At 35.8% G+C, this 27,396-nt stretch overlaps 1 protein-coding gene across 1 annotated transcript in view; it reads right to left on the minus strand.

Moving 5' to 3' along the window:
• DHX40 (DEAH-box helicase 40) overlaps nt 1-27,396 on the minus strand; it is a 48,261-nt gene that overhangs the window by 17,861 nt on the left and 3,004 nt on the right. The window contains exons 4-12 of the mRNA XM_011289115.4: nt 25,887-26,006; nt 25,466-25,693; nt 25,167-25,233; nt 24,072-24,203; nt 13,844-13,943; nt 11,549-11,635; nt 11,225-11,407; nt 6,904-6,984; nt 5,572-5,729 (exon numbers count right to left, since the gene is read on the minus strand). Of these exons, the coding sequence (XP_011287417.2) occupies nt 5,572-5,729; nt 6,904-6,984; nt 11,225-11,407; nt 11,549-11,635; nt 13,844-13,943; nt 24,072-24,203; nt 25,167-25,233; nt 25,466-25,693; nt 25,887-26,006 (1,156 nt within the window). The remainder of the gene's footprint in view (nt 1-5,571; nt 5,730-6,903; nt 6,985-11,224; nt 11,408-11,548; nt 11,636-13,843; nt 13,944-24,071; nt 24,204-25,166; nt 25,234-25,465; nt 25,694-25,886; nt 26,007-27,396) is intronic.

The following is a 27,396-nucleotide window of genomic DNA, read 5'->3' on the forward strand; positions in this document are numbered from 1 at the left end:
ATAATAGAATGTAAAAAAATAAAGTGGCAACATCAAACATTGAGGAAGACATGTGGTGCAAATTGCACTATCATTGCTGATGGGATTTTAAAATGGTATAGCCATTTTGGGAAAAGGGTTGGCAATTTTGTTTGTTTTTGTTTCCATGGAGCAAACCTAGAGCTTGAATTCACAACCCTGAGATCAGGACCTGAACTGAGATTAAGAGTCGGATGCCTAGGGGCACCTGGGTGGCTCAGTCCGTTAAACATTGAACATCGACTTAGGTCATGATCTCATGGTTCATGAGTTTGAGCCCCGCATCAGGCTCTGTGCTGACAGCTCAGAGCCCAGAGCCTGCTTCAGATTCTGTGTCTCCCTCTCTCTCTGCTCCTCCCCTACTCAGACTATGTCCCTATCTCAAAAATAAACATTAAAAAAAAAAAAAAAAAAAAAAAAAGAGAGAGACACTTAAACCAACTGAGCCACCCAGGTGCCCCAGCAATTTCTTTTTTCTTTTTTTATAATTTTTTTAAATGTTTTATTTATTTTTGAGAGAAAGAGAAAGAGAGAACAAGTGTGCAGGGGAGGAACAGAGAGAGAGGGAAACACAGAACCCGAAGCAGGCTCCAGGCTCCGAGCTGTCAGCACAGAGCCGGATGCAGGGCTCAAACCCACAAACTGTGAGATCATGACCTGAGCCAAAGTCGGATGCTTAACCAACTGAGCCACCCAGGCGCCCCTCCAGTAATTCTTAAAGTTAAACACACACCTACTCAATAATGCAGCAATTTGTTCCTAGGTAGTTACCTAAGAGAAATAAAAATATACATCTACAAAAGACCTGCAGAGGAATGTTCAAAACAGTTCTATTTATAAACAGCACCAAATAAGAAACAATTCAAATGTCTATCAATAGGGTAATAGATAAAAACTAACTTTAATACGTTCATACAGTGGAATTACTACTCAATAAAAAGAACAAAGCACTGATTAAATACATGGATGAATCTCACATACATGATGCTGACCAAAAGAAGCCAAACACAGAAAAGTACATATTGTATAATTCTATTTATACAAAGTTTTACAAAAGCCAAATCTAAAAAAAAAAAAAAAAAAAAAGATAGAGGAATGACTCACTGAGGGAAGGTAGGGTAGCATCTGACTGGGAAGGGGCATTGAGGAAGTTTTCTGGAATGATACAACTGTTCCATACCTTGACAGGGGTGTGGGTTATATGGTATGTGCACTTTGAAAAATTAATTAAATTATACATGTAAGATTTATGTTTCACTACATATAAACTTTACCTTAAAAAAAACACAAAAACTGTAGGGGCACCTGGGTAGCTTAGTCGGTTAAGCATCTGACTCTTGGTTTCAATTCAGGTCATGATGATCTCACAACTCGAGAGTTTGAGCCCCACTGCAGAGCCTGCTTGGGATTCTCTGTCTCCCTCTCTCTCTGTCCCTGCCCCACTCATGCTGTCTGTCTCTCTCTCTCTCTCTCTCTCTCAAAATAAACAAACATTGAAAAAAAAACACACACAAAAACTGTAAGCAAAGAATGGTATACCTAAAGAATTTTAAAACTACTTTTGTATATTCTAGGGAAAATGGACAATTTGAATATGGACTCTGGACTAGATAATAGTATTATATCACTGTTAAATTTCCTATTTTTGATAAATGTTCTATGGTTAAATAAGAGATTGCCTCTATTCTTAGTAAATATATACATATATATAAATATTTTGTGGTAAGAGAGAGCAATGTTCCCAAATGATTCAAACAAGAAAGAAAGAAAATGCATATACGTATATCAAGAGAGAAAGAGAAAAAGAATAATAAAGCAAATGCAGCAAAATGTTAAAAACTGCTAAAACTAGGTAAAAGGTATAAAGGAATTCCTCTACTATTCTTTCAACATCTCTGTAAATTTGAAATTGTATTACAATAAAAAAGGTAATAAAAAAGAGCTAACACGAGACTGATATTATCTATTTAAATATTCCAATGAGGAAAACCAATTCCTTTTTCTGGCCTTAGACTGGATCACCCTAATCTATTCTAATTCCCCAGTTTCACAAATGAAAAATGAAGTCCAAAAAAACTAGGCCAATAGATAATTAGACTGCAGTGGAGTCAAGTTAGAACTCTGATCTCGACTCCTACTTCAATACTCCTGTTAATAGTTTTTAGGAGTATTTTTAGCTTTGAAAAATAGCCAAACTTATTTATTTATTTACTTATTTTTTAAGTTTATTATTAAAGGATAGTTGACATACAATGTTATATTAGGTTCAGGTGTACAATATAGCGATTCGACAATTTTATATAATACTCAATGTAAGTGCAGTTACTACAAAACATTATTACAGTATTATTGACTATTTTCCCTATGCTGTACTTTTCATCTCCATGACTTAGTTGGTAACTACAAGTTCATTTCTCTTAATTCCCTTTACTTATTTCACCCATCCACCGACCCACAACCTAACCTTATTTATTGGATATGGTATTTACCAGAAAAAAACTACTGTAGCTAGGGGTATTACTAGAACCAAAATTCTGACACTTAAGACTACAATCTATTTGGGAGAGGCAGCACACTGATTAAACCAGAGTATTTTTATAGAAAAATATATCCTCCATTACAATCTTGGCAATAACAAACCAATCTGGACCAAACGCTCACAGTCTATAAAGGGATAACACCAGGATGATAGTACACACTATTGTTAGTCTAGGCTGTAGGCAAGATATATTGTCTACTCAGAAATTCCTTTGAGGGGCGCCTGGGTGGCTCAGTTGGTTAAGTGTCTGACTTCGGCTCAGGTCATGAACTCATGACTCATGGGTTCGAGCCCTGCATCTGACTCTGTGCTGCTGACAGCTCAGAGCTGAAGTCTGGTTCAGATTCTGGGTCTCCCTCTCTCTCTCTCTCTGCCCCTCCCCAGCTCTTGCTCTGTCTCTCAAAAATAAACATTAATAAAAAAATTGGGGGTGCCTGGGTGGCTCAGTTGGTTGAGCGTCCGACTTCAGCTCAGGTCATGATCTCTCATGGTTTGTGGGTTCGAGCCCCGCGTTGGGCTCAGAGCCTGGAGCCTGCTTCGGATTCTGTGTCTCCCCCTCTCTCTGCCCCTGCCATGCTCATGCTCTGTCTCTGTCTCTTAATAATAAATAAACGTTTAAATTTGAAAATAAATTGTGATTTCCCCCCATTAGAAGAAAGTAAAGCTGACATGGGATGAAGTAAGTTGTGTCCCACACCAAGAAAGGAAATAAGCAGAAGTTTAAAGGCATGGAAACTTCAAAACAATTCTCTTGGAGTACAAGGGCTGAACTTCGATTTCTTTTGTTTCTAGAGGGAAAAAAAGTTAATGTATTACTAATGTACCATAACAGGGCAAAGGTCCACCATACTATCTTTCTTTACCAGTGAAAGGACTCTCAGCCAAGAACATTATAACTCTCTATTTCAAACAACTAAGTTAAAGGATAACAAAATGTAAAATTCGTTTATCCTCAGTTTCATGTCTCATAGGGCTAAATATATGGTAATAAAAACCGCCCAGTGAATTACTGGAGAATATAAATAAATGGAGAGATACTTCATGTACATGGATAAGCAGGCTCAATACTGTCAGGATGTCGGTTCTTTCCAACCTGATGTATAGATTCAACATAATTCCAAATAAAGTCCCAGTAACTTATGTTATGGATATCAACAAACTGGTTGTAAAGTTTATGTAGGAAGGGAAAAGACCCAGTGTTGAAGGGGAGGAGCAAAGGCCAAGAACTGACCCTATCCAACTTTAAGAGTTACTATAAAGCTCTAATAATCAAGACAGTGTGGTATTGACAGAATAGAAAAAGAGATGAATGGAACAGAATACGGGGCCCAGAAATATACCCACACAAGTACAGTTAAATGATCTTTGACGAGGGGGAAAAGCTTTTCAATGGAAAAAGGATAGCCTTTTGAAAAACGGGGCTGGAACAAATGGATATCCAATTCCTAGAAGATAACATAGGAGAAAATCTAAAGGACATTGAGTATAGTGATGACTTTTCAAATGTAACAGCAAAGGCATGACCCATGAAAGAAGTAACTGAAAACTGGACTTCATTAAAATTAAAAGCTTCTGCTCTGTGAAAGACCATGTCAAAAGAATGAGAGGACAAACCACAGAATGGGAGAAAATAGTTGCAAAAGATATACCTGATAAAGGACTGTTTTCCAAAATATACCAAGAACTCTTAAAACTCAACAATAAGAAAATAAACAACCTGATTTAAAAAGACCTGAGGGGGTTGGTGGCGCCTGGGTGGCTCAGTTGGTTAAGCATCCCACTTTGGTTCAGGTCAAATTACTGAGCCAAAGTGAATTACTTAAAAATAAAATTTAAAAATCTAAATGGATACCTCACCAAAAAGATACAAAATGGCAAATAAGCATATAAAAAGATGGTTAACATCATATGTCATCAGGGATCTCCAAGTTAAAATAACAAGATACAGGGGCGCCTGGGTAGCTCAGTCAGTTGAGCATCCGGCTTCGGCTCAGGTCATGATCTCAGTTTGTGAGTTCGAGCCCCGCATCGGGCTCTGTGCTGACAGCTCAGAGCCTGGAGCCTGTTTCAGATTCTGTGTCTCCCTCTCTCTCTGCTCCTCCCCTGCTCATGCTCTGTCTCTCTCTCTCTCAAAAATAAATAAACATTAAAAAAAAATTTTTTTTAATTTAAAAAAAATTAAAAAAATAACAAGATATCACTACACACCTATTAGAATGGCCAAAATCCAAAACACTGACAACACCATATGCTGGTGAGGATGTGAAGAAAGAGCAATTCTCAGACTCATGGCTGGTCAGAATATAAAACGGTACAGACACTTTGGAAGAGAGTTTAGCAGTTTCTTACAGATATAAACATATTATACTATAACTCAGCAGTGAATTGAAATCCAATGTCAACACAAAAACCTGCGCATGGACATTTACAGCAGCTTTGTTCATAACTACCAAAACTTAAAAGCCACCAAGATGTCCTTCAACACGTGAAAAGATAAACAAATTCCATAAAATGGAACATTGTTCAGCAACAAAGACATGAGCTATTATGCCACAAAAAGACAAGGAACCTTAAATGCACATTGCTAAGCTACAGAAGACAGTCTGAAAAGGCTACGTACTGTATGATTCCAACTACCTGGCATTCTGGAAAAGGCAAAACTATGGAGATGTAAAAAGATCAGTGATTGCGAGAGTTTGGGGTAAGGTATGTAGGGATGAACAGGTGGAACACAAGAGATATTTAGGGCAGTAAAATCAGTTAGTATATTATTGTAATGGTGGAAATGTGTCATTACAGATTTGTCAAACTCAAAGAATATACAATACAGTGATCCTTTTAGTTAATGATAATGTATCAATACTGGTTCATCAATAACAAATGTACCACACTAATGAAAGATGTTAATAATGAGGAAAATGTCTCTACTTACCCTTAAATTTTCTGTAAACCTAAAACTGGTCTAAAAAATAAAACCTATTAATTTTTTAAAAACTCACCAATAAACTTCTTACCAGGTCTAATGAAGACATTTTCCACAGACAACATTGCTGCTATTGGAAGTAGTAGATCTTCACAATCTAGAGAAGCAGCCTTGATTACTGCACATGTCAGATGTGGAGGGAGAGGAAATTCCACCATAGACAAACCCAATCTGGTCACATGGCCACTCCTTAATAGAAAGAAAAGGTTCTTAAGTCTTTCTACCTTGGGAGAGTACAAATGAAATGTTCATCATTCAGAATAAATCAGATATAATTTATATTACCTTAAATCAACTCCAGAAATTCAATTCAATACAAGAAATATGATACACTGGTCATTGATAAAAGAAACATAAAGATGATAAATTCCCTGCTTTGGAAGGCCAATACATCCAAAAAACTAAACAATGAGACAGAATAAAGTAGTATGATAAAAGACCATACAAATCAGCATAGAGGCATAGAGGATGATGTCCTTAAAGAAATGAGAGAATGATAATTACCAAAAAGTTCCCCATTACACAATCATGAGAACAAGGACTCTGGCTCTGTTATTATTTTGATATACCCAGATTAATGCCTGGCACTGAAATGATACTCAAAAATTACCTGTTAAATAATACTAAATATAAACATAATTTTATCATAAAATTTTTATTCATTTGTTTATTTAAGTAGGCTTCACACCCTGCATACAGCCCAGCACGGGACTTGAACTCACAACCCTGAGATCAAGACCTGAGCTGAGATCAAGAATCAGATGCTTAACCGACTGAACCACCCAGAGACCCTTATCATATAATTTTTAAATTCAGAATTGTGGCAAAGAAAAACTGAGGGCAAATTCTAATTTCAGGTAAAACAATCCATTCAATTCAAACAAATCATTTTCTGCTGATAAAAGAAACTATTAGGAACCCTATTTTATTTTTAAATTTTTTTTTTCAACGTTTATTTATTTTTGGGACAGAGAGAGACAGAGCATGAACGGGGGAGGGGCAGAGAGAGAGGGAGACACAGAATCGGAAACAGGCTCCAGGCTCTGAGCCATCAGCCCAGAGCCCGATGCGGGGCTCGAATTCACGGACCGCGAGATCGTGACCTGGCTGAAGTCGGACGCTTAACCGACTGCGCCACCCAGGCGCCCCAGGAACCCTATTTTAAAAGGAGATTGCAGTGCCTGGCTGGCTCAGTCAATAGAGCATATGACTCTTAACCATGGGGTTGTTTGACCTCCATATGTGGCACAGAGTTTACTTAAAATAAAAATTAAAAATTAAGATAAAATAAAATAAAATAAAACAAAACAGAAAGAGATTAACATCTGTTGTGGTTTAATTTTTGTTGTTGTTGTTGTTTTACCTGTCAATAGCATCACACTGGTAAAGTTGTTTAAGAGCTTCCAAAATAAGCCTCTCATTAGGTGGATCCAAATAGGGAAACCTGTGTGTTTAAATGAGATATGAAATAAGATTCCATTCCCTGACCATGATTAAGATTTCATACAGACTCGAAAATTTCTTTATAAGGTTTTACTTCTCCTATTTTTCAAGCTCTCTTTCTTTTTTCTAAGCATTTTATGATCATAACCAGCATTCAGCAGAGGAAATTATTTTTTCTGAATCACACTCTTCCTTTAAATTCAAGAAGCACTTCTTTTTGATTCCCCCTTAGCTGGAACACTCACCATTCTTCTCTGTTTATCTTAACCCTGCCCCATTCTTCATTAGTCAATGTCAAATCTACTCTGTTCTGTAGCCCACAATTTTTATTACAGTTTTATAAACCAGTGGAGAAAATTAATTGAAAGTGGCCAAACATTACAAGTTGTTTAAGAGCACTTAAACATGTTTTTTAATAAAATGGTAAATATATTTGATTAATTTTACTGTATTTGCTGTATGTATATTCTTATTTTCTCCTGAACTATCTGAAAACAAGTTGCAAATACAATGCCAATTCACTCCCAAAATACTTCAGCATGCATCCTCTGAAAATAAAAGACAATCTCTTATATAACCACAATACCATTAATGAACATAAGACAATCACATTCACAAGGGTGGCATATAACCAAACATGAATATATGTATTACATATATATATATTTTTGTTTTAATTAGAACAATAATTGCTTAATGCTATCTGCACTAGATTAGTTTTTCCACTATAAGTCTTGAGATGGTAAATCATCTACTCCAATTTCTCACCTTGAAAAAGGTCCAACAAAGGACAAAAGGTCCAATACCTTACACAAAAGTCCATTCCAGGATTCACAGCTCTATTTAAAAACAAATAAACAAAAATCTTGTAGACTGTTCTACAGTCAGTTTTCCTACAACTTGTACCAACAAGTCCTGGCATCTTCTAGAGCAAGAGTCGGCAAACACTTTCTGTAAAAGGCCAGATAGTAAATATTTTAGGTTCTGCAGGCCATATGGTCTCTGTCACAATTATTCAATTCTGCTATTGTAGTGAAAGCAGCCATACATGAATGAACAGACATGGCTGTGTTCCAATAAAACTTTCTTTACAAAAACAGCCAGTGAGCCTGGACCATAGTTTTCGACCCCTGTCCTAGAGCAGTACCAAACCAGTCATCTGTTTCTTCTGTAGAAGAGCCCTTTCAGATTTGTAAAAACTACCATTATTTCTCTCCCTTGATTATACCAATTACCAATTCTGTCAAGCACTCCTTGTATTATTTGCTTTCCAAGAGACCCACTATACCTAATTACTATCTTTTAGAAACAGTCTAGTTTGTCAAACTCCTCATAAAATGTGGTAATATCCAAAACTGAACTCCAAAGGTAGAGCGACCAACACAGAACAGGAATGCTATAATTCCAGTCATTTGAACTTTGCAGTCTATTAACATAACCAAAGTCTACACCAGCAGAAATTTTTTCTTGTTTTCTAAACAGAATTAATAATTGCAAGCTCATATTGAGTTGTGGTGATCTGATCATTTTAGATCTTTTCCACATGAATTTCCTTAATGTACAACCAAAACACAGGATATAAGATGTAAACTTTCAGACTTTTGCCTTGTTGATTTGACCTGTGAGATCATTCTAAACCTTCCAGTTTTAATCATTGATTAGATATTAAGACATTTTCCAGAAATCTGATAATCATGACTTCAATATCTTTACTTAACACTGGCATTTAAAATGCTTATGAAGAAAGAGCAAAATTCAGTTTACTATGAGCACATCCTCCATCTAGGATATACTACACAATTAATCAATACTTTCTGAATTTGGCTCTTTGGCAACTACTCTATTCAGCAGTTCTATCACCTTATTCACAAAGATGTCAAATGTAATCTTATTAAATACTGTGTAGAAAACAAGAGACATTAGGTTATCATTCAATAAATACTTATAGTGCACCCATTATGCGGACAGTCCTGTATTCAAACTGAAAAGGAAATGGTTTATTATGACATATTCTTTGTGAAACATTTTGATTCATACTGATTACTATAAATCACCATTAAATTCTCTAAAAACATTTTCTAATAAAAATATGCTAGAATTTGCTAAGACCAATTTCAAGCACACTGGGCAGTTGTTTACAGATTCTGCCCTTTTCCTAAATGAAAAAATCAAGACATTTGTATTTCTCACAATTTTCTGGCAACCTGTTCTGCATAATTTCTCATAGATAACCCAAAACCTACAAGTTATTTTAGTGCCATGGAAATAATTCCTAAAGCCTCAAGACACTCATTTATAGTCATTAGGTTTTATCTCATTTCTTAATCCATCTTGGTCATCAATTCCTTTTTATTTAGACTTGTGTTCATCTTTCATGTTTTAAAAACATTCTTGATAATGGAGAAAAAAGAAGCAATAAATGAAAAGCTCCATTTTCTTTCTGTCATCTATGAGTACTATAACGTCTATCCCAAATACTGGTTCTATTTCTATACACATTAAAAAGAGAGAGGAGAGGGGTGCCCGGCTGGCTCAGTCAGTGTAGCATGTGACTCTTGATCTCAGGGTTGTGAGTTTAAACACCAGGTTAGGTGTAGAGATTACTTAAAAACAAAATCTTTTTTTAAAAAAAAGGGAGAGAGGAAAGAGAATTTTTTTTTTTTGTCTCTTGCATTTTGGGGACTTTTAGTACATTCTAGTCTTAAAACTTAAGATGGAAAAATAACTCAGTGCAGACGTTATTAGGTAATTATTATTCCTATTTTTCTAACATACATTTATTCTTGATTACATGCCACTCTTGATATTATTCCTATCTTTCTAATACATATTTACTCTTGATTGTATGCTGTTTTGTGATTATATATTATTCACAAAAATAATACTATGAATATTGTTTTTATTTTTATTTTTATTTTTTTAATTTTTTTTTTCAACGTTTATTTATTTTTGGGACAGAGAGAGACAGAGCATGAACGGGGGAGGGGCAGAGAGAGAGGGAGACACAGAATCAGAAACAGGCTCCAGGCTCTGAGCCATCAGCCCAGAGCCTGACGCGGGGCTCGAACTCCCGGACCGCGAGATCGTGACCTGGCTGAAGTTGGACGCTTAACCGACTGCGCCACCCAGGCGCCCCTGAATATTGTTTTTAAATTGGGCTCATCTGAAAGCTTTTTGTTTAGCCATATGGAACTCTTTAGATGATTCTTCTTTCTCACTGGTATCATTCATGAGTACAGTTAGAATTTCATATATTATATACTTTCCTCTTTTTAATTATCTACATTCTCATTTAGAACATCTCTAGTCTTAACACTATCCAAAAAAATTTTTAATTGGTTTTCCAAGAGTATATAACACATATTTGGATATACCTAGTAATTACTTCCCTTCTTATGAACTTACAGAATGCATGGTCACCTCCCAGGGTTCCTGACACTTTCACATTCATAGACAAATAAAACTAAAATTAAGAGCAAGACAGTACTTTCCTTCATTATTTCCTCTATCACATATAATATGAAATTTCAAGCCCCTACAACAATATTTCATCCTATACCAATTGATTATATAGTTTAACATTTGAGTAATTTAACAGTTGTTCTACTGTTTGCTTCATGTGTCTGAATCTTGCTTCCTTAATATAAGTTTAGTGAAAGCAAAATACTACTACCGAGTATTATTCTGTCTCTCACAATACTTGGTACAATGCTAGTCATACAAAAGATGCTATGAGAAAACCACTTTCTGATTGGAATAAGGGTCATTATATACCTTTCATTACAGATAAACAGTGGTCACTAAATGACCCAAATAAACTTCAGCATGAAGCACCCAATTAAGCCAAGGTTAAAATATGAGCAAGGGATCAAATCACAGGAAAGTAATGCAAAGAAGCTTTTTTTTTAAATTTTTTTTTAATGTTTATTTATTTTTGAGAGAGACAAAGACAGAATGAAAGTGGGTTGGGGCAGAGAGAGAGAGAGGCACAGAATCTGAAGTAGGCTCCAGGCTCCAAGCTGTCAGCGCAAAGTCTAACGCAGGGCTTGAACTCACAAGCTGTGAGATCATGACCTGAGCGAAGTCGGACGCTCAACCGACTAAGCCACCCAGGCGCCCCAAAGAAGCCTTTTATTTGGGCTTAGGTAAACCGTGAAAAGCTGTGATATAGGAATCAAATACTTCAAAAGAATTCTGGCTCCACTCTAACAAATTTTTCTTTTTTCAAATTGTCTACATACCTTATAACATCGTGTATGGCAAGGCACTTTAAGGTCAGAACTACAGATGTCAAACTAGTTCTCTTGATCTCAGGGATCACATGGTCAGGCATACACTGGTTCCAAAAATCTTTACTATAGATCCGAAAGCATTTTCCTGAGGAAGTCCTGCCAGCTCGGCCACTTCGCTGTAACGCCTCACTCCTTTAAAAGGAAAAAACAAAACAAAACACAAAAGTCCCCAAAACTACTGCAGGTTTCCTAAGTAGTTAACATCATACCCCAAAGCCAGCTAGAAATGATCTAATAAACTGTTCTCTGAATAAAAAAGCTTTAGAGACTTACTTTGAAATTGGAACCACCTCCAGGATATCCAACCCTAATCTGGGATTGTGATTTAACTGCTTCACAAAGCCACCATCTACCACATATCTAAGAGGAATGAAAAACAGTTATGTTTTTAGAAAATAAGGAAAGACTTGTTGCATTTTGGTCACTTTGTATTCTCCTTTTCTACCAAACTAACAACTACATAATGACTTTTATGTTAAACGTAAAACATGAAAGTCAAGAAACTGCAACCCTGTACATCACTAATGGGAATATGGTTAAGCCAATGTGCAAAACAGTTTAAAGTTTCCTCTAAAGGTTTAACAGAATTACATTATTGAGAAACTGCATTCTTAAGCGTATACCCAAAAGAACTGAAACAAGTACTCAACCAATGTTTGTAGACATATTTTCATAGAAACACTATTCGTAAGAGCCCAAAGGCAGAAATAACCTAAATGTCCATTAGCCATTAAGGGATAAATGGATGAACAAATTATGGTATATACATGTAATGGAATATTATTCAGCCATAAAAATGAATGAAGTGCTGATACATGCTACAATGTGAATGAACCTCTCAAAAGCATATGAGTGAAAGCAAGACATACTGTATGACTCCTTATAGATAAAATATCCAGAATAGGATTTCATAAAAATAGAAAATACACTGGTGGTTGCCAAAGGCTAGAATGGAGGAGGGCATGGGGAGTAATTTGCTTAAAGGGCACAGGGTTTTATTTGGGGGTAATAAAAATGTTTTAGAAGAGAAAGAGTTAGTATTAGTTGTAGTACAACATCATAGAAGTACTAAATACTAACTATTCACTTTTAACTGTTAATTTTATATTATGTGAATTTCTCCTCTAAAAAACAAACCTGAAAGTCACCGCTAGGCCAACAATACCATTTAAGTCAATTAAACAGAGAACAAGTCGAGTAAAAAACTAAGTTAGGAGTAATAGCAGGTTTACCATTCACTAATGGAACATTCCAAAACACACTATTTAATGACTTTTGCCATTGCTGGAAACAGAAAATTGCAGAGGTTAACTTACTTCAGACAACTGCTCTCTTAAGCCCTTAGTGAAATCATTATTTTTAAAGTAAAGAAGAAAAGCAAAGAAAATTAAACTGCCTCTCAGATCTGATCATTTTACCCAAAAGAAATATATACAATCTTTGAGATTCACATCCAGCCTTCCTATGGCAAGCAGGACATAAAATATTAGTCAAGGACATAAAATATACTGGATTAAAGATAAATACCCAAAAGGGCTGTGGGTTAACGGTCTAAAAGAACTTCACATTAACCATCAGTCTAGATTTAAATTTTCCAAGTGTTTCTCCACTAAATTTACTCAAAAATTTGATGTATTATTGATTACATAAAAAAGTAAGAGACTCGCAGGGCACCCGGGTGGCTCAGTTGGTTAAGCGTCCAACTTCGGCTCAGGTCATGATCTTGCGGTTCAGGGGTTCAAGCCCCACGCTGGGCTCTGTGCTGACAGCTCAGAGCCTGGAGCCTGTTTCAGATTCTGTGTTTCCTCTCTCTCTGCCCCTCCCCTGTTCATGCTCTCTCTCTCTCTCTCTCTCAAAAATAAAAATAAGAAACATTTTAAAAAAAGATAAGAGACTCGCACTGTAGTTCATTTCACAAAAAGGTGAAAAGGGAGAAACAGTACCTTCAGATAAACACTTGGATATACAACACTTACTCCACCAAGTGAAAGTGTCAGATGAGAAAGGAATATCAGATCATCTTAGGTATAGGCTGATAATGAGCAGAGACAAATAAAAATAGCTTTGGTTTTCTATCTAATGAATAATGAAACCTGTGAAACATTACATATAATCTTAAATTTTGGAAGAGAAAGCTACAAATTGCCAAATAAAAGTAGTTAAAAAGTATACTGAAAGTATACTGTGTACCTCCTACTCTATTTTCTAACCATGGCAATCAATAATCACAAAAAAGTGATAGGTGATTACAAGTATGTGAGAAGGAAATTAGTGTATGACACAGAGGAGGAAACACAAAATTAAGTGGCTTCCTTAGCTTTAAAAGAAAACTTAGGGGCACCTGGGTGGCCCAGTCAGTTGGGCACCCAAATTTGGCTCAGGTCATGATCTCGTGGTTCATGAGTTCGAGCCCCACATTGGGCTCTGTGTTGACAGCTCAGAGCCTGGAGCCTCCTTCAAATTCTGTGTCTCCCTCTCTCTCTGCCCCTCCCCTGCTCGCACTCTATCTCTCAAAGATGAATAAAGATTAAAAAAAAATTTTTTTTAAAGAAACCTTAAAAGTTGTACCTGATTCCATCTATTGTCAAAGATGTTGCAGAAATATTGGTGGATATGACACATTTTCTAATTCCAGGTGGAGGTGGCAAAAATATTCTCCTCTGCTGATCTAAAATACACATAAAGAGAAAATGTAAATTTACAATATGCATTTGTCAAACTCCACTTTTGAGAAACTTAACTTCTTTTCATTAAAAGTTACGTTTCCTTCACTCTTTAATTATCTTGAATTCAAAATAGCAAAACTTATCTTTGCCTCCTCACCTCTTGCTGCTAAGATTTCTAGATCCATTAAATCACAGATTATTGGGGCGCCTGGGTGGCGCAGTCAGTTAAGCGTCCGACTTCAGCCAGGTCACGATCTCACGGTCCGGGAGTTCGAGCCCCGCGTCAGGCTCTGGGCTGATGGCTCAGAGCCTGGAGCCTGTTTCCGATTCTGTGTCTCCCTCTCTCTCTGCCCCTCCCCCATTCATGCTCTGTCTCTCTCTGTCCCAAAAATAAATAAACGTTGAAAAAAAAAAAATCACAGATTATTGCTAAAATAAACTCTACAGCAGGGTCCTTTTATGTAGGTCATAGTTCCCTTTGAGAATATTTTAAAAACTGTGGCCCTCTTCTCCATTAAAAGACACATATATACACACATACAAAAATTTCAAATAATTTCAGCATGTTCAGGGATTCTCTGAAGCCCATCCATGGATGACACATTAAGGACCTCTCTCTGCCTTAAAGACTGATTAGCTAGGTGGTTTTTACTTTTTAGGGAGTCTTTCTGATTACTCATGGCTACCTCTCTAAGCAAGTAACACCATACTCCTTCCCCTTAGCCATACATTCTAAAGGATGAACCCAAGCAGTAATGCTTGTAGTATTGTACCTTGTTCCTCCAGCCATAGTTTATGGCACCAAAGATAAACATCTCCCCCCAAGCTGGGGCAATCTGAACCTCCTGGAATTTGGAATAAGGTCCAAAAGATGCCAATTTGATCAGGCTACTCTCTGGCAAAGATGAAAAATAAACTTGTGAACCATAGAGAACTGGTTAATATACATGGAGGAAAGTCTAAAAGGAGAAAAGAATGAATTAGCCACGAGAGTTGACAAGAGAGTACTTCTGGGCTCCTGGCACTTCCCAGGCCTTAAAAGGACTGGGTGTAAAATAAGTAGCAGACAGATTTGGCCAGACTTGCTCTCTTGCAAGGTTAAGCACAAAATAAGACAAGAGAGTTAAGTATGTTTGCAAGGGAATGATTATAGTATGGGTGAAAGAAGATAAGTGACAGTTGATAAAGGACAGGTGTCAAAGCATTCTGAAACCTGTTGAATTAGAAACAGTGGAGTGTCTGGCAAAAATATAGGAAGTAGTCATCAGAAAGATGTTTAAAACTGAGATCAGAAATGATGGTAATGATAAAGTCTAGGATAGAAGCTTCTGAATGGGTGGCTGAGGTGGGGTAAAGAAAAAGATCACTTAAGCTATAGAGATCAAGGAACTCTGAAGCAAGGAATCTGAGTGGATCACTGTATTTCAATAATTTCCAAAAATTAGGAATGATTATATCAGTGAGTACACAAGTCAATCCACTGGGGTATGAAAAGAAATTATTAGCATTTCTATCTATAGTTTCTATAACATCTTTTTAAACTGTTATATGTATTTACTATTGTACATTATATATTAGAACAATACGTACATATACATACACCTTAAGGAAAAAAAATTAAACACCTGGCTGTATTAGTTTTACATGAGATATGCCCATGTGTTTAGAAAAGTCACCTTTTCTACCTGAGCAATCTCAAATTATTTTCCTTTCCGTAGCCAAGAAAATCTTACAAAACCTGCTTTGAAATAATAAAGTACAAAACCTGTTCTCAAATAAAATCTTTCAAAGATCCATGTATTCCCAGTATATGTAACAGACCAAAGCTAAACTACTATTATAAGGGAGAAAAGGAGTGCACACACACAAAAAAAGGAGTGGCACAGATGAAGAGTTTTAAAATCATGGAACTAGGCCAGCCATTTCATTTTACAGATGAGAAAACTAAATCCCAGAGAGGTCAAGTGACTTGCCAAGATTTACATACAGACAAACAAATTTGAAACAAGTAATGTTGCTTTTCTTCCACATTATTCAGAATTTAATTTCACAAGTAAAAAAAAAATGCTAGAAAGGCAGCTTATAAATCTGTGGGGAAGTTTTGAGGTGAATACAAAAATAATTCCAAAAAGATCTACTTCTTTTAGATTTATAGTTTTTTGGTAAAAAACTTAAGTGTTAAGAATAATTTTTTAGGTATTAGATTTAGGTAGCTCATTTCTTCCAGATGGTTCAAACGAGTTGTATACTACTTTGTAGTTCAAGTTATATGTTTATACATTATTTATGGTCTATTTATTCTGCTACAATGTAGCTCCATGAAAACAAGGACTTTCTTTTGTTCAAGACATATATCCCCCACTACACAGAACAATGTCTGGACCATAGAAAGTGCTCAAAAAAGTCCAATAAACTGATAAATTAAAAATGCATTATATAAATAATAAATTAATATCCTTCTACCTTTAAAATTCCTCACTACCCTAAAACTTTACATAAATGTTTACATTTTTTTTACATGTTTATTTATTTTTGAGAGAAAGAGAGACAAAGCACAAGTAGGGGAGGGGGAGAGAGAAGGAGACACAGAATCTGAAGCAGGCTCCAGGTTCTGGGCTGTCAGCACAGAGCCTGACACAGGGCTTGAACTCATGAACCATGAAATCATGACCTGAGCCGAAGTGGATGCTTAACTGACTGAGCCACCCAGGTGCCCCAAAACTTTACATAAATTAAAAACATCCTTTCTGAACATATTTATCTCTAATCAAATCTGTTTTTCAATCAACCCATTTCTAAAAATATCTAATTTTTAAGTCTTCAGTTCAAGCAAAATTTCAGTTTCATTTACCATTTTGTTCACTATAATCAATTAAAAAGTCTTGAAACTGCTGTTTTGACAAGACTCACATTTATTTCATTTACATTTCATCCACTTTATTTTCTTTAATTTTTATTAAGCTTATGTATTATTTTGAGAGAGCATGTGTGTGTACGTGGAACTGGGGGAGGGACACAGAGAGAGAGGGAGGGAGGGAGAGAGAGAAATCCCAAGCAGGGTCTACACTGTCAGAGCAGAGCCCCATGCAGGGCTCGATCTCACAAACTGTTGAGATCATGACCTGAGCCAAAGTCGGACGCTCAACCGAGCCCCCCAGGTACGCCTAACCCACACACTTTAATACCATATTCCACAAGGATAAACACACACTAGGTTTTTTTTAAGTTTATTTTTTTTAGTAATCTCTACACCCAGTGTGAGGTTTGAACTCATGACCCCAAGATCAAAAGTCACATCCCCTTCCGACTAAGCCAGCCAGGCACCCCAACACATACCACTTTTATGTTGGTTTATAAAGATTTGGAAAAAAGTTAAATACATATATCTTAAAGCACATTCTCACTCTCCAGGAAGGAAAGGGGAAATGGAATACTTTCATTAGGATGTAATAAAGTACTAGGATGTTATTAAGGGGGGAGGGGGGCACTGGCAAAGAGGCAAAAAAGATACTCCAAAGTCTACCAAGAAATGAAGATACCGAGAGATCACTCAATACTCATTATGGAGTAACACTCCTAGAATATGTGCATATGACATATTATATGTCAAGGCCAACTGAAACTTCCTCATAGAATTTCTTGTCCCAACTTCCCCCCAAAAGATTCCAAACCAGAACTATTTCTGACAGTGAGACAGAGAAAGAAGGAGAGAAAGAGAAGGAAAAGAACATAACCTAAAGTAATAAACATAAACCATCAATCAATGGGGGAAAAGATGATGATTCTGGAGAAGAAAGAGGCATAACACTGCTCAGTTCTAACTCTACCCCTCCCCCAAGAAGTCATTTTTGGGTGAGTCAGAAATATCGAGAATTCTCACTAACAGCTGAAAATCAAACTCTCGACACCAAAAAAAGGCCTGAGATAATCAGTAAATGCAACTGAAAAAGTAACTAGGAGGAAGTTCAAAAATATGGATGACAGGCAATCCAACATAAGAATAATTGATATCCCTGAAATACAGAAACCAATAGATAGATAAAAATTATAGTCACAGATACAACGCTATAGAGTCTCCATGAAATAAAGGTTTGAATTTGCAGATTAAAACAACACATCATAAAAATTCAACTTGTTTATGGTTGGTCGTCATTACATGGGTACATACGTTTGTCAAAATTCATTGAACTATTTAAAAAGCAGCAGTTTATTCTATGTAAATTATACCTCAATAAAGTTGATTTTTTTAAGAAAGCACATCAAATTCCAGGAAATTTTAATATAAAACACTCAACACCAAAAAATATCCTAATTAAAACCACTGAACTTTAAAAATAAAGAGAAATTTCCAGGCAATCAGACAGAAAAAGCAAATGACTTACAAGGAAGGGAAAAAAAATCAGGCTTGGCCTCAGACTTCTCTGCAGCAACATTCAATGCCAGAAGACAACTGGACAACGTCTACCAAGTTCTAAGGAAAAGAAAGTGTGACCCAAGAACATAAAACCCAGCCATGATGTAGTTCAAGTATAAAGGCAAAAGCCGGATATTCTCAAACATAAAAAAATAACAACAAAAAATAACACGTAAGAGCCCTTTTATCTATTAACAAAAAAAAGTTTAAAAAATCCAGGCAATCTAAAATTAACCAAAAGTAACTTGAGAATAGAAAAACCAGGGGCATCTAGGTGGCTCAGTGTGGTTCGTGAGTGCAAGCCCCATGTTGGGCTCCTCACTGCCACCTCAGAGCCTGGAGTCTGCTGTGGAGTCTGTGTCTCCCACTGTCTCTGCCCCTCCCCCCGCCTCTCTCTCTCAAAAGTAGATAAACATTAAAAAAAATGGAAAAACCATAGTGAAAGGATTGATGATAAATACTGATACATCTAAACAGTGTAAAAATAACTAACAATCAGAAGGGAAGGATACAGAAGAATAAAAGTACTTAAGTCCTTATCTTTCAAATCAGACAATCAACAGGTAAGATCTAAAACGAAGATATTAACTTTAGCTTCTTAATACTTTTCGTCTTTTTAAACTTTAAAGCAATCTTTTATAAAATATTCTCATGTGGTAAAGATTTACTCAAAGTTTAACAATTCCTTCAAGTAAATTCAAGTAAAATTAAATACTTTTTTAAAAAGCAACTAAGAGTATAAGTATTTCTATCAACCTGCCTATATATTTACTTATCCTTCTGTATGGACACACACACATACACACACAGATCTAAATTTTTTCCTAACGTTAAAGATGTTTATTTTTGTATGAACAAACTTGAGATGATTTCTTTACTTTCACCTTTGTAATTTTGTACACTGCTTGAATTCTTTATAATGAAAATCGTATCATTTTTCCTTAATTGACTAATATTTCTTAAGTGAATATTGGAGCAAAAATGCTGAGACATTAAGAGTGTTAATTCTGCATAGTGGGAAATGGATTGTTTTTGCACTTTTCTATATTTTAAAAATTTCTACAAAGGGCTGAAGAGAAAAACAAAAGAAAACACATAATATAATGCCATTTTTGTTAGAAAAAACTAAACAATAAAAATATATTTAAATATATAAAGAAAAAGTTCATATACCTCAAAATATTAATAGTGATTATTACTTAATCATGTTGGTGAGATCTAATCTTAATTACTTTTCTTACTTTTCTGATTCTGTTTTACAACTATGCACTCTTTACAAGACAAAAGAAAAATTTTCACACTGAGCATGAAGCCTGCTTAAGATTCTCTTTCCCTCTGTCCCTCTCCATTTGTGCTCTTTCTCTCTCTAAAAAAAGAAGAGAAAATATTGCACACCAATCCAAGGCAAATCTCCTTTCCTTTTCTTCATGTATTCTGGAAACATGTACTCATTTTTTCAGTCCCTACTGAATAGATAACCAGTTATGAAATGCAGTTTTACCCTGTGACCTCAGGAACATCACTTAGTCTCTATCTGTAAAATAAAGAAGTCTGATTATGCAAAAAATAAATAACATGGGTATATTTGCATTTTTCTAGAGAAAGAAACCATGGCTTTATCTTTTAAAAAGAATCTGAGACTCCATCCTCAAAAAAGGTTAAGAACACTGAATTAGATAACTGCCAAATTCCATTCAAATATTTGTCACTTATGAAATAACAGGTATATTTCAGTATACCTGAAAAACTGCAAAACTTTGAACAGGTTTTGCAAGAGGGAAGTCAGAAGAGCAAAAAGGTTTGAGGGAAACAAGAATAAGGTTCTAGACATAGCTAGCATTTGATGCAAAACATCAACAGAATGTCTAGCAGAAAGTGAAAACTCTGGAACTCAATTTAACAAACATCTGATCAGGACTTTTTCAACATATAATACTCAAGTAGTTCATAATCTCATAAAGGAGATGAGGCGACCATAACACAAGGTAAGATGTGTGAAGCGCCACAAGAGGAACAGGAAAGCACAGTGAGGATTAAACGAAGACGAGATCCAAGCCAGTTGTGAGGTGGGAAATCGGGAGGTTTTTATGGAGGTGGTTGCACTCATGAAACAAAATAGCAGGATTTCAGCCAGTAAGAGGGGAGAATAAAAGGCAAAGGAGGAGTTCAAGTTAAGGAAATAGCAGATGCAACCACAAAAAAAGATGTGGAAAGAAAAGGAGTAAAAAATACTGCCTACACTTTGAGCTTGAGAGAACATCACAAAGGGTGGGGGGTTAGTTCAGCCCAGGGAGCAGGATCATATAATCTTGCCAGTAGAAGGGATACCACAGCATCTCTTCACATTTGACATTTGAGAATTTTTGTCAATTAGAGAGATACCTTAAGATGTCCCTTTAAAACAGTAAGCCACCCTCATAGCTAGCCCAGAAATAAAAGCAAATAACATATCCACCTCAAAATCTTCACTTACTCACTAAACCTAGGTATGAGTCATTTTTGAACCCCCTCACAACAGGCCACAGGCAGGAAACCCTTCTTTGCTCTCCTCACTCCCAAGTCCAAGTTTTCTATTCCTAAAGCATAATGGGAAATAAAAGAAATAACATATAGTGTTTCTCTCCATCACCCAAAGTAGCAATAATAAAGAAAATATTGTAAGTATTATAGTAACCAGGCTTTTAAAAAAAGAGCCTATGATCCCAGGAATCTGCCACTCTCTCCCAACTTCACGTTACCCATTACTCAGTACCTCATTAGCTCAATTTGAATGCCTCTCTGCATTGTTATAAATTGCTCCAATAAATATTATTATGCTCATAATGGATCACCAGTAGCTCAACTTTATCGTGCCCTTAGAACCAGAAGGGAAACTAAAATAAACAAACAAAGCCCTTCAGTAATGGTTCTCCTGACACCCAGTTCTATATCTTTACCATTCACACATACACACCAACACAGAAAATCTCATACACTGGGAATTAAGGCTGAAAGTAGGTTGAAATCACACTGGAAGGATAATAAATGCCAAGTTATTAAGTTAGTATTTTAATTCAGTTGGTAATAAGGAATGGCTGAAGATACCCAACAAGAAACTGACACAATCAGAGATGTGCTTCTGAAAGATTAAAACAGATTAGCAGATTATGTTAACAATTTAGGAAAGCAAATTGAAGATTCCAACTCTAATGATGACAATGAAAAATGAAAAAGAATGAATGAATGATCTGGACAAGAGACCAACCCCCCCCCCCCCCCCCCCCACACACACACACAAAACACCTATAGGTGTGGTCACATTTGGATTGAATGATCTAGGATGATATGATGCAGACCAGTAAGCCCCATTAAGAAAACCAGGAGGTCCAGAGTTCAGGAGTGAGACTGAACTAGAGACAGTCATCCATAGAGAAGTGACAGGTGAGTCCTAGGATCCAACCTCTCCAAAACAAAGAATTCTAAGAAAACAGAAAACTAAGGATAAAACCTTAAGCAACAGTCACATTTAAAGAGAAACAAAGGGGGGCGCCTGGGTGGCTCAGTCGGTTAAGCGTCCGACTTCAGCCCAGGTCACGATCTCGCAGTCCGTGAGTTCGAGCCCCGCATCGGGCTCTGGGCTGATGGCTCAGAGCCTGGAGCCTGCTTCCGATTCTGTGTCTCCCTCTCTCTCTGCCCCTCCCCCGTTCATGCTCTGTCTCTCTCTGTCTCAAAAATAAATAAAACGTTAAAAAAAAAATTAAAAAAAAAAAAAAAGAGAAACAAAGGCTGGGAAGGGTGGGAGGGCAGCACACCTAGAGAAAGAGTGGTCAGGAGAACTAGGTAATTAAATATTACCCCAGATGACAGCATTTCAGGGAGACTTATTATCACAAAACCAAAATACAAACTAATGGAAAAAAAAATAGTCATGAGATTTGAGAAATAGGTCATTAGCAACCTTTAAAAGTATAAAAACTGGATTTCAGGACATTAAACAAGATGCACTAGCAGACTCAGCATGTTATTTTCAATATGACAAAGAATGAAACTATTTATACAGAAAAATGCATTTATATTATTAATAGTTAATAACAAAGCAACCGTGGGGCGCCTGGGTAGCTCAGTCAGTTAAGCATCTGACTTCAGCTCAGGTCATGACCTCCTGGTTCATGGTTTGAGCCCCGTGTCCAGCTCTGTGCTGACAGTTCAGATTCTGTGTCACCCTCTCTTTCTGTCCCTCTCCTATTCTCACTCTCTCTTTTTCTCTCTCTCTTAAAAATAAACATTAAAAAAATAATTTTAAAAAAATAACAAAGCAACCATAATTAGTTTTGAATTACCTTAGCAGTTAACAAAGTAAATTATAAAGGAGTCAGAGGATCAAATCTCCAGAAAACAATGAAAACCTTAAAATATCAAATAATGACCCTAAGAATTCCCTTAAAGATCTAAAAACCTAAAAGAAGATTTCAATATTGAGGGCAAGGGCCTAATATCATCACAAAAGAGATTTCCAAACCAGCATGTGGTCTACAGTTATTTATAAAAATATATATTCCTAAACTTTTTTTGTTAATATAAGAGTAAGAACTGGGCTGCCTGGGTGGCTCAGTCGGTTAAGCAGTCAACTTTGGCTCAGGTCATGATCTCGTGCTCTGTGAATTCGAGCCCTGCATTGGGCTCTGTGCTGACAGCTCAGAGCCTGAAGCCTGCTTCCGATTCTGTGTCTCCTTCTCTCTTTGCCCCTTCCCTGCTTTCTGTCTCTGTCTCTCTCAAAAATAATAAACATTTAAACAAAAAAAAAAAAAAAAAAAAAAGAGAGTAAGAACCACCTCTTCAACAAAACAAAAATACACATAAAATATAAAAACACTCATATTATTTTTACATTAAATGCTAATCACAATCAAATTATAAATAACTTCTCTTTAGTTTTACATATCAAATTCCGTAATAAAGTAGCTTTACTAAACAAATCCTAAACCTAATTCATCACTATTTATTATGAACAAATATCAGGGTAAGAGTTTGCATTTGCTCTTTGAAATTACAAAAGAACATCATCATTCTTGAAAATCAGATTAATATGTGCTATTTCAAAAGAAAACCATCTACTGTGTTTATGTCTCAGATGTACCTAGATGTATGTTTCTAGAAATTCTTTGGCACTGGCAAATTAGGTTTGACTTATGGTACTCTTATCAAGAAATTATAGCCCTTGGGCGCCTTGGTGGCTCAGTCAGATGAGCATCCAACTCTTGTTTTCATCTCGGGTCATGATCTTGCAGTTTGTGGGATGGAGCCCTGCATCAGGCTCTACACTGTCAGTAGACAGCATGATTGGCATCCTCTCTCTTCCCCTCCCCGACTTGCACATGTGCACAGGAAAAAAAAGAAAAAGAAAAAAAGAAATAATAGTCCTCATTTCAAAAAAATTACCAACAATATTTTTGTTCTGTTGGGAGAGACACAGTCCACTCTTGAACAACACCAAGGGTTGTCCAAGGCTCTTGAAAAAATGAATATGAAAAGACTTCAAGGGAAAATCCCTTCCCTAAGGAAGGCTGGCTCCCTTAACGTTCTGTTTTATGATCTAGGTGCTGGTTACAAAAATGAGTTGTTTGTAAAATTAATTGACCTAAATACTCGGGATCTGTGCACTATTCTGTACATATGTGATTTTTCAATAAAGTTTTTTAAAAAATTAGTCAAATTATCTATTCTAGTGAGGAATTACCTGTTGTCATAGATCCGTAACATGGCAATATTAACAAACCATCCAGAGTTGTATCTTGAACATCATAATCATAGTCAACAGACTCCGCCATCTGAAAAAGTAACTCACAACTTTTTTCAATTTCAAACTGACCTGAAATGAGGGAGGAAAATAACATCAGCAAATGAACAGCAAATATTATTTAAGAATGGGGGGGGGGGGGGAAGCCTTCTAGATTAAAATTAGTTTTGCATAATAGTTATTTTAAATCTCATTTGATCTAAAGGAGATGAACACATAAACTGTACCAAATCTCAACAATAAAATTAAAAACTGAACACCAGTTCCCAAGCAATTTAAACCTCTTCAGGAATAAAAATGTTTATAATCTTCAAGACTTTCATCTTGTTAACACAGTATTTGAGAAAGACTCAGTAAAGTTAATCATTAATATAGGAGTATCTAGTCCAAGAGATACTGCATTTAGGTGTATTTCAAAATACTTAAAGTAATCTGAAAAAGGCAGCAATTGTTACAATGTCTCACTTCTGACAGTACAAGGCAGAGTAGGAGGAGAGCGATGAAATGACTCATTTCTGTTAGTAGGATGCTGCTAATTGAAGAATCACACTAGTTTAGGATTTAACTAATCTATTTTTGACTGCCAAAAAAGGCCTGTCTATGAGACATGGATTTAACACCTCATGTACTGCTATCACACAGTACCATCCCACCACTCAAAGAAGAAAGGAGCTGGTAGGATGTCTTTTGAAATAATGGAATTAATCATTCAGATCCAGGACTGTTTAGTGTGGTCACACCTCTATATAAGGCAGACTAGGAAAAATATTAATACTTTACCATTTAATATCTTTTTACTAAAAGGTCAGTGTATTTTATGTATGTTTACTAATGAGACTGGCAGTTTTTATGGCAGTATAGAATTCTGTTATATTTCTTATATAAGGCGTGACATCTACAACTATTCAGATATACCATAAAAAGGCAATATGAGTTAAATATGAGCCCAGATTTCCCAACAAAAGTAACACTCTATTGTGCCACATTTGCTTCTCATAAATAGTTAAATTTTTAAACCTGATACTGAATGCTCACCAGTCAGGAAAACCAATATGTCTCCAGCCATTTCATTCAAATGGATATCCATGGTCACTTTCACAATCTAAAGCACGAAACACAAGCATAATATGCTATAATATAATATAGTGGAAATAGAGTACCCCACTCCCAATCATTTCCCCTTGTTCCACAGAAAAATTAAATTTGGTTCTCAAAAGTGCAAGGAACTATGAGGGCTGCCATTAAAATAAAAGGGAACAAATGAATTACTAAACTACTTAATCAACTAGAATCAGAATATAAAAAAAAGACATAAAAAGGATGTCAAGTACTACCGCTTGGATATATGCAGTATTTTCTCTGTCTCGTGGGCCAATCAAATTGCAGAATTTTTCTCTGACTGGATAAAGCCTTCCAGGTATATCAAATATTGGACAATTTCCAAAGAATGCAGAGAGCTTGGCTAATTCCATAGTTGCTGACATCACCACAACCTTCAAATGCTCTTTCCTGTTAGGAGACTTCTCCTGAAATAATTTCTTTAATAAGCCAAATAAGATGTCCTGAAAAAAAGTAAATTTCTAATAAGTCACAAGTATACCTAAAAACCAACTTATTTTAAATATTTTGCTTTCCTAACCAAAGAACTCCTATTTCAACAGATTAAAATGTAAGTAAGACCAGACAATTCTCTACAAGGTAAAAGTTACCCCAAAGAAATAAACTAATAAATAACCATTATATTAAAATACTCACTGTAGTTAGAGTTCTCTCATGGGCTTCATCTAAAATGATGACGCTGAACTTGGTAAGATTTGGATCTCCCAGAATATGTTTCAGTAAACATCCATCAGTCATATATTTGATTGCAGTTTCCTAATGTTCAAACAGCAGAGTATATCAACTTACATATACAGTGTTACAGAAATTCACCCCTACTTTACAGACTAAAATTTCCCCCAAATGTACAGACATTAGGTATTCTAACTAATCTGACTAAATAAAAAAGTACATAAAATAGCCTAACAACAAGGATGGTAAATTATAAAACATGTGACCTACACAGGGACAGAGATAAGGAACTAAGGTGGATATTCTAGGATAAAGCAACAAAAGTGACCAATACGGAGATATAAAGTAGTCAGGGGAAAGTGGTAAGATAATGCAATGCCTTCACATGAGCAAGCTGTAGGAAGCAGCAGTGAAATGTGATCCATCTCCGTCTCAGCCACTGTTTTAGAGGACTCAGGAGAAAAGGTAGACGAAATAGGTGCACAATTTCTTCTCACTCTCTTCTTCCCTCACTACTCTCTTATTTTAAAAACTATGTAAGCCGACTAGCATTAAAAACAAGGTGAGAATAAGAACCAAAGGCTACGAGTTAACAGCAATATAAACATAAAACAAGGGAAGACAAAAGAAAGAAAATTCCCCACTTCCCACTAGGAAGGCAAAGACAGTATTTTGGGGAGTCACTGTGTGCCATAAATGATGGCCATTCCTATTAAGAACCATATTCGAATAGGGATTGTTTTGTATCTGATACAAGATTTAAAAAATCCTGAGGGAATATAAATTGTGACCATTAACTACTAAAAATAAAACAATTTTAAACTTGTTGGTACCATGAATACAGAAGATACTCGATAAATACTTGCTTACTGACTTTTCTAAGTTGTCCATTTTCCATTGACTTTAGCAATACAAATATACAACATGGATGAACCTTGAAAATATTATGATAAATGAAACAATCCAGACACAAAGGACCAAATATTATATGATTCAACTTATAATTGGTACTTAGTAAAGGCAAATTCATAGAGATGGAAAGTAGAATAGAAGTTACCACAAGCTGGACGGAGGGGGGATGGAGGGGCTAATGTTTAGTAGATATAGTGTCTGTTTGAGATGATAAAAAAGTTCTGAAAATAAAGAGTGGTGATGGATACATAAGATTGTGAATGTATTTCATGCCAATGAACTGTACACCTAAAAATTATTAAAATGGTAAATTTTACATTATATATATTTTAATACTATAAAAATTGTTTTAGAGAATGCAAATGTAAATTATATATCAAGGATTCTTACAGCTAAAAAATAAGAGAATCCTTAAAAAAATAAACATGGCACTTATAAACTAACTGAGAAGAGAGAAAATAGGAAAGCTAATTCATTCACAATGGGCAACAAATCATTAACAATGGGCAAAAAAAATTCTTTTTTTTTTTTAAGCTTATTTTTGAGAGAGCGTGAGACTGTG

This window comes from Felis catus, chromosome E1 (assembly GCF_018350175.1).
Source record: "Felis catus isolate Fca126 chromosome E1, F.catus_Fca126_mat1.0, whole genome shotgun sequence".
Taxonomy (NCBI): Eukaryota; Metazoa; Chordata; class Mammalia; order Carnivora; family Felidae; genus Felis; species Felis catus.